Raw genomic sequence first — 8,698 nt, forward strand, 5'->3', positions numbered from 1 at the left:
GTTTGAATTTAAACCGAAAAGTTTATTAGCCTTGGGTTAAAGCTATAATTACTCTTGGAGTAAGCGGATTGCGATCCGCTAAACTCGTACTTGCTCTGAGTATAGAACGAGAGGTCGGTGACCTAACTTACGCTTTCTCAAAGCGCAAAGCTACGGCAGCCCCACTGCACAGAAGGGAACAAAGCTGAACGCTGTCAAGGTTCGCAAAAAGGTCAAAATGATCCTTTGACATTTTTTATGATAACATCCTCGGCTTCAATCCGCAGGGGTATTTTTCATGCCTTCATGCTTGAATTCTCATTTTTACAAGTCGTCAACTCGAAGTCCAAATTTTAGGCTATTAGTGAGATTATTTAAGTGATTGGCTTACTTTATATTTCTGCAGTTGTTTTCCTTCGATATCCCGTTGGGTAATGGAAACCTTGCTCTTGTGACCACTGACATGGATACTTTTCTGTAGCGAAACGTCTTATGGCTAAGTGTAATTTCGGAGGTCCTATCCAAACTGCAATTATTTCGCTCGGTATAACTTCACGCAAATGGTAGTGTTTAGTTTGGCTTCCAAAATTTACAAAAGTATTAAAGGAGATCCGTCGTTAAAAAAGTTAATACAAGTAAAAAAACATTGACTTCAGCAAATGGCTTTATCGTCTTGTTGTTATTGGTTAGCCCGCTCATCTGCACGATTCACTGCGCCACATTGCGCTTTTGGTTTATACTTCGAGTTGGTAGCCACATATCGCACTGTAATTCTTCCAAAAGATAAAGTGCATAGCTGACTCACCGAATAAATACCTTAAAACCCTCTGCACACATCCATAAACGACAATGGATAGCCTTCCATGACACCGAACGCTTGTGCCTTATAAGACTACGAGCAAAAAAAAGTTGAGTGAGACTCAAGTCGACCGGAAGCTTGATTGTTGTGAAAAGTTTTTTTTGCTAGGTCGCACTAAACGATGGTGTCGAACTAAGAACACTTCGGCATCCACAGTATGAATTATTGAGGAAATTTTGTGCCATTGTTACGATAAAACAATCGTCTATTCTGCCTCTCAAACCGTGGCAGCTCTATTGAGCTACACGCTGCTTTTGGCGCAATCAGGATTGCTATAGATTCAAGAATAATCAGATTACTTCGACTCATTGCGGCATGACATTTGCCACTTTGATCATCATTGACCCCAAGTCAGAGATCATCTTAATTGACGGCGTTGTGCATGTGTGCTTGAAGACCTCATGAGTTCTTTATTCCATGAATCGACTCTTTGATTGCTTGGCTTTTGATTCGACGTATTCCTACATCAGCAACAAGTGACGGAACATCTTCAACGATGTAAATGTATGCCAGCATAATATTTTGAGCAGGCTAAAGCTGGTTCAAGCCACTCAATAACACTGCCAATTTGCCGCCACACATTCTTGATGCCAAATTTCAAAACCTGGTGCTTGACCAAATTGCATGTCACACTGGAGCGTGGCTACATAACTCGTTTATCCGCGAGTACAAATAGAAAATCGAGCGCAACTTGCCGACTTTGGACGGCCAACTTTCTCATTATCATGTTAAAGTTTGCTTGAAGCGGGGCAACGATGCTTCGGATTGAACGTTTATTTCATGTTTAGTAATTTCAAGCATACATATATTTGTCAATTCGCGCTGTTTACGTTCTTGCAAAGTAACCAGTTAGAGCAGTGATGTGGAATATGACGTTATTAGCAAGTTTTTTGTTACATTTATTTCACTCATCTTAATGCCTTCATCGCAGGTAGATTGCTCAAAAGCTCGGCTCGGCTCCACTACTATAATCACAGCTCACACAACTATTACGCTGCTATTTATCGAAGTTGTAAATTTTGATCCGCTTGTTGTTCGAGTTTGGCATCCCTTGTGCAAGTGTACAACGTCAATTGTGGGTCGGAATAGCGTTTGAAACTGTCTGACTTTGGATTAAGTTAAAACAACGGTGGGAAATGAAACGACGAATTGACAGCCTTGTGTGTTCCTAATGGACACAACATTTCATCTTGGGCATCCATCCAAAGAAAGCAGCCGTCAACCTTTACCTCAATGCTAAGACCTTGATTCCCGTTACTTTCTATACAATTGGTCACAATGGCGTTGCGCCACTCCGGATACGTCTTGCCAACAACCTGTCGCCCCACCATCACACCATCACCTGCTTTAAATGCGCGCCAATTATGGATTTTTGTATACAACGGCGCTAACCGAGTCGATGTGCGCTCAATCCACTCGTCCCACTTGGACGTCCACCCACGATAGTGTACTTTGACGTATTGAGACTTCAATGCCACCACTCGCGATTCGTACCTATTTCTCAAAGAATTTTACAACATGAATCGTGATTGGTAGCACTATCAAAGAAAAAGTGCTTTCTTTGGCGTACCATTTACGGTCCGTGTCACGTGCGTCAATTAGTTGGCCAACATGAAGCTCAAAACGCCAATTGTTGTCCTTATCTTTAGCCACATTCATTTGACTTTTCGCTTTTGGTGTAGAATTATGCCCATCTGTACTCAAGTGCTCCATCAGACTCATGGTATCACGTACAGCATCGTCACCTTCCTGAGATGTAGATTCGATGACATCCTCATTTGCCATACACTCAGCTGCTACGATCTCCTTTGAACAACCTTCATCTCCATTGTCGACAACACACCACTCATCACTATCTATAGCAGCTACTACTGATTGCATGACTTGTGTAGCCTGAGAAATAGACTCGATTTTGTCAACAGGCTGCTCTTGACAAGGTAGTTGTTTTTTTGGTCGCTCAAAATAATCCACAAGTAATGTGTGAGGGACTACCATACTCGTTAAATCTTTTATGACACTAGTATTGACTGCCTTATGTGTTCCTTTTTGGCAAAGAAGTTCATCCTGTGTATCCATCCACTTCTTCTTTCCGTCGACATCAACTTCTATTTGGTAGGACTCACCTTTACGAGCACACGCTGTCACACGTGCATTTCGCCACTCTGGATACGATTTGCTGCTCACTTCAGTACCAACTAGAACCTCATCGTTTACTTGGAATGCTCGCCAGTTTGGCACTTTTGTATGTAATGGAGCGAGACGCGTTGACGTTCGACGAAGCCATTCATCCCATTTGTTGGTCCAGCCACGATAGTGAATTTTTACATACACTGCACCAGTATCTACAATGCGAGATTCATACCAGCGTTTATTCGTATCCAGCGCGTCAATTAATTGTCCAGTCTTAAGCTCAAAACGCCACGTATTTTCTAAAACATCACTAAAGAATCTTCCACATCGCCAATCTTGAAGTTTTCCATCCGATTTCGATTCAAATCTGGTTTCGATTAGCAGCTGACAGCACTTGGGATCAATTGATTGTTGAATTTGGGACTTCAGCTGCAGTGTAGAGACCTTAACTCCATCTTTAATATTATCTTTCTCAATGCTTTGTAATGGTACCCACTTCATTTCGTCCTGCAAACGTTCGCATGCCTGAATCATCTCATTTACATTCACTTTCGTCACATGAGGAAATATCTGACATAGCTGTGATTGTGTAAGCACCATCTCTCGTATCATTTCCTGGTTTAGACAGCCTTCTGTAGTGACTGTTAGCACCTTTTGAGTTTCATCCACCACTTCAATGGGCAATTCCAATCCACTATACCATACCAGTAGTTTAAATGTGCGTCTCGTCGGAGATATTGGTGATTCTATCTCCTTGTTACAAGCTGAAAAAGTCTTTGAAAGTGGCTCTGAAGGGTCGAGACTCGAACTTTTGATCTTTGACGTGTGGAAATCGGATTGTTTCTCACGTAATTGAGAGCTGCCAACTTCAGAATAATCTTCATTTCTTTCATCGTCACTAGTTACAACAAACCAGTCGTCAGCGTCGCAATTTGGGGGCTCAAATGACTTCCACGCCATGATTATAACGGGATCAATCGTGATCTTGAGAGTTTGGTGTATACACATAGTATCAAACTTCAAGCTTGAAGTACGCTTTTCGGTGATAAGGTAAAAAAAATAAAAATAGTAAAATTTTATAACTCTGATTGTAAAATATAATGCATGCACATAGATTGACTTATTTATCTAATTAGCGAATCAAATCACTTGGTCTTATTCGTTTCTTGACGTGTATCGTTTTGCGTGTTTTTATTGGCTATTATCTGATTTAAAGTATTCGTGTAGCTATACACCACAGGCTCCAATGTTTCTAATCATTGTAAGCTAGCGAGCGACCCAGCGACCGTCAAGATGAGACCAACGCAGCAAGTGACGATTGTCGATTCGGATCCAAATCGTTTGGTCTCGACTGAGCGTGAATTGTTGCAACTAGCACCGCTACCTCATGAACGTGTAGTCTACTGGGGCTCCGGCAGTCCCCAAGGTAAAATCATCTTTTTACTCTCGAAAATGACATGACTAATCATTTGATCTACATAGCATGGCGCATTTTGATTGCACTAGAAGAAAAAAAATTGCCATATCGCAGTGTATGTGTCAGTTTTTCCAGTGGTGTACTCAAAACACCATTTTTTCGTGCTTTGAATCCACGAATGCGTATTCCTGTGCTCGTCGAGCCAGTCGAAATGTCACAACCTTCCGATGAAACGATTCCAAATGACACATTAGACCCTACAAGCAAAGTAACTGAAGCTGCTGTAGGCATGTCTCGTCTTATGACACCGCAGTTTCGTACTATTATGTATGAATCTAGTGCAATTCTCGAGTATCTCGAAAAGAAATATCCTGAAAGACCAAGTATGCCATCTATGCCAGCTCTGTATGCAGTTGCACAATCGAGGCTGCACGAAGCTAATGAAATATTATCTGTTGTGGGTGATTTGGTCGTATATTTACGTCGATTTCCATCTGGAAAACGGAATATGGAGATTGTAAATGCCAAATGGACATCGGTGGAGAAGGAATTAAATCTATGGGAATTTTATCTCGATGGCCACCAATTTCTTGTTGACTCCAACACTCCATATCTATGTGATTTCACACTCTTTACTAACATTGCCTACGCCGTGCGATGTGGCTTGCAGCTTGACGGACTCTATCCACGATTGGCAATGTTCTATCTGCGATTGTGTGCACGTAAATCGATCGAGACGACGTGGCCGCCACACTGGCGAACAACCTATGGCTCTAAAGTGCTGACAAAATCATGTTGTCATTGTGGTGGAAGGGCTGACCAGCCTTGTGTATGCAATCAGAAGCCAATGATGCCGCTTAGCATGGTCACACCACCGTCGGTATTACAGGCAACTCAACAGCCATCGTAAGGCAGACAAAGTAATCAACAACAAAAGTAGCATATTCAAATTTCATGCTTTCATGTTTTCAATCAAGAACATAATTTCTTTGGTTAACTTGATCTTATTACTTACCAAACTCCAACTCGACACAAGATATCCTGAGCGCGATGTAGTGTCTCCTCTTGATCCCAGTCCGTCCTCACGACACGGTACTCTATCATCAAATCTACCGAGAATTGCCAAGTCTTTTCCATTTGTTCGTATACTTCCCACGTAGCGTCTGAAACATCGTTCTTTCGAGCCAGCATTCGACTTTTAGCAATCTTCCGATCGCATTCACACATGATAAAGACAACCAATGCACCCTCCATCTTACCTGCCGTAATGAATTCTTGCCGCTTCGTATGATGTTGAAATGTGGCATCAACAATTACACGGCCTCCATCACGCAAATGCTTAATGCTTCGTTTTAACAGTTCTTCATATGTGCTGCAAGTCATATTCATGGAATAAAGACTCTCTTCAAGCATTTCAACACCTTGAGCTGTCAACTTTTTATCTTGATGTACAGCCAATTCTTTCCGAATAACATCTGAACGTAACCAAACCAAACTTTTGTCACACTCGACTAGCATTCGAGACAAAGTAGATTTACCACTTGCCGGAAGGCCACCGATTAAAATCAAACACGGTCGTTCGTTAGGTTGACTCAACATCTCAAGAGCCACTAGCCAGTGACAACGCGCTTTTTGGATCTCTTCTGCACGGCTAGCTGCTGGAATTGTCGATTCCATAGCACGAAATCCACAAACTTTGGCACGTACAACTGCCCGATACGCCTCGTAAAACGTATACAAATCGGCACAATTCACTGAACGTTGACCTGCTTTTTCTAGGTATTTGTGCTTTAGTAATTGAGCGAGATCATAGCGTCCTCGTTGCCACATATCCATTGACAAAAAGGCTACATCAGAAAAAGGATCACCAAATCGAAACTTTTCGTTAAACTCAATACGATCAATTATCACAAAGTCCTCCTCCTTATTAGAGGAACTAGGTAATTGAAAGACATGTTCAAGTCGCAGATCTCCATGTGTATCACAAATGCATCCCAGCTCCACCCTCGACTCAATTATAGGCTTAAGTGTCTCTAGCCATATATACGAAAGCTTTTTCACCCGATTATAAACAGTTTCATTAACTGTTATTCCAACGTGGGAAGCTGTTTGATCAAAGTTATCGTCCATATTATTACATACCATCGATATCTTTCCAAACTGATCGATGTCTCGCCCACGAATAGCAGTTTTGTGAAAGTTGACAAGCTTTTCGACCAATTGTTCCAGCATCTTCTCTGTCAACTTACCTTGGTCCAGAAGATGCATCAACGACCATTCATCTGGTAAACGTACCATGTGTACGGCCCAATCTATAATTTCTCCAAATTGATCATTTTGAAACCAATCCGAATGTTCATTCCTCTCTGGCGTCCAATAGGTGTCGCATCGTACACTAATTTCTCGTGTCTCCCTTTTCATGTAGATTGGGACTATGCCCAGATATACATTTGGTGCTAGTGTTTTGTTCAGCTCTACCTCTGCAATACACGCCTTGAAACGTTTGTTTAAGGACGTAAAATCTGCAAACCCAAGGTTTACGTGTTTTTTGACTTTGTATACTTGCTCAGGAAACATCACGACCATAGACATGTGGGTATGTACAATTTTTAAACGAGTACCATCGTTCTGGCCGCTTGAAGACTTTACATTAGCATTTGAACACACAAACGTCTTTCTGTTCTGTAGTGCCAGCTCTAGCTCCTCTTGCGAAACCTCCAAAAGTGATACCTGCGTCTTTGAATGTACCGATTCCATTGATTTTCTGTTAATGAGGATCACATATTAGATTGCCTTGTCAACAAATGTCGAGCTTTCTCATCAATTTCTGGACTTTATTTATTTCTGTGGATGAACTTCAAAAGTTGTTTTAACTAACTTTCCGAGAAAAGATGTGAAACAAACAGGATGTTTCGATGATTTCGTTGTGAAATAGTCGAGATTTATCAGTGATGCTCACTAATGGCATAAGTGTGTGCAGCTAGCTTCGCGAAACTATAAAATAGTTCATTGCGGTCTTACATGTGATTTTGTTAAAAAATACAGCCGGGTGACATTGAGTGAAAGTAATTGCAATACTCTAACTTTATGTCTCAATTAAAGCAATAACTAATTCGATTGAACGTGCCCTTCACACGCTGCTTCATAAGAACTTATTTTTTGAAAAGAGAGTTTTAACGTACCACCAATATCGATATGATGGGCTTGCGGAGCTAAAATAACCGGCTAGAGGCGCTTTAGGGGCTCCGGAACAGGAAATTCGAAGGAAGTCGACGGCGTGCCTTAATTTTGGCAAACTCAAATCGGAGGTGTCGATCCACACGCACGTCCACTTCCTAGTGGCTCAACTGTAGGTTATACAGGGAGGAAAGCTTCCGGTGCCGTTGCACTCATCGCTCAAAGAGCGCTTCGTCATTTGTAGCGCTTTCGCCAGGGCGAGCACTACATGTATTATCCGCATTGCGGGTACACGAGAGTTACCTCGTTATGCACTCAGACGAGTGCGATAAGCTTCTAACGGATTTTTCTGTGAAACCAAGAAACGAGCTCGAACGAACTTTCCGTCTGGCAAGCTCATCTTCCGTTCTGGCCGGGGCCTGATGATGTGGACGCGTAACGATCGAGTTACCGCGTCCTTTGCTTCCACAGCGGGATCGTCTGGGCGAAAGCCATATTCCACACTAGGGTCAATGACCGGCCGTGGATGGGCGCGCTTCAGAGCTGCCTTACGGGAAGATTCCAGCTGCCACCTCTGTGCCCGTCGGTGTCATTGGTGCTTGCACCACGTCCCTCGGGTGACGAGAAGTCAGGGATCGTACAAGGGATCCGCAATGCGCGAACAGGGCTCGTATCACGCCGATGGCATAGCTCGCTTTCCTCGTCATCCCATGCGGGAAAAGGAGTGTCAGACTCGTTGTCGACCACCTCCACATCCTCAACGAGGTCACTCGCCATTGATAGCGTATGCGGAGCGCGACGCTCGTGCTCAATGAGCCTAGGATGTACATTCCCCGGTTCCGCGGACGCACTGTCCGACATTTCATCGCGTGCGGAAGACGAAGTTGGGCTCTGCCCGTGAGCGCTGTCGGAACCAGCAATACTTGAAGACTTCGGTGTCATTGACAAAGGCTCATTGAGAACGGAAGTCGTTTCGTTCCAACAAAGTGTCTAACGGACACGCAAGCCTCGTTGAGGCAATAATCGATTGGAATCGTAAATGTTCTCAATCTTAATGGTAGAGTGTAACGGGGTTACGCATACCCTGGTAACAGGGGTGTGTGTCACACCAGATAGGCATGGTGTGACCACACCCA

At 43.0% G+C, this 8,698-nt stretch overlaps 3 protein-coding genes across 3 annotated transcripts; 1 reads left to right on the forward strand and 2 right to left on the reverse strand.

The window, feature by feature from the left end:
* Positions 1 to 1,907: 1,907 nt before the first annotated feature.
* Positions 1,908 to 3,928, reverse strand: PHALS_07263 (ubiquitinspecific protease; the record flags this gene model as incomplete). Its single annotated transcript, XM_024720699.1, has 3 exons — positions 1,908 to 2,006; positions 2,068 to 2,332; positions 2,409 to 3,928. The coding sequence occupies 3 exons, from the start codon at positions 3,926 to 3,928 to the stop codon at positions 1,908 to 1,910; spliced, it is 1,884 nt and encodes a 627-aa protein (XP_024585872.1).
* A 333-nt stretch (positions 3,929 to 4,261) lies between these two features.
* On the forward strand, positions 4,262 to 5,295 carry PHALS_07264 (Thioredoxin-like fold; the record flags this gene model as incomplete). Its single annotated transcript, XM_024720700.1, has 3 exons — positions 4,262 to 4,394; positions 4,451 to 5,163; positions 5,227 to 5,295. 3 exons carry the CDS (start codon positions 4,262 to 4,264, stop codon positions 5,293 to 5,295), a joined length of 915 nt encoding a protein of 304 aa, XP_024585873.1.
* A 101-nt stretch (positions 5,296 to 5,396) lies between these two features.
* Positions 5,397 to 7,142, reverse strand: PHALS_07265 (aminoglycoside phosphotransferase; the record flags this gene model as incomplete). Its single annotated transcript, XM_024720702.1, has 1 exon — positions 5,397 to 7,142. The coding sequence occupies one exon, from the start codon at positions 7,140 to 7,142 to the stop codon at positions 5,397 to 5,399; it is 1,746 nt and encodes a 581-aa protein (XP_024585874.1).
* Between the last annotated feature and the right edge of the window lie 1,556 nt (positions 7,143 to 8,698).

This window comes from Plasmopara halstedii, assembly GCF_900000015.1.
Source record: "Plasmopara halstedii genome assembly, contig: Scaffold_3073, whole genome shotgun sequence".
NCBI lineage: Eukaryota > Oomycota > Peronosporomycetes > Peronosporales > Peronosporaceae > Plasmopara > Plasmopara halstedii.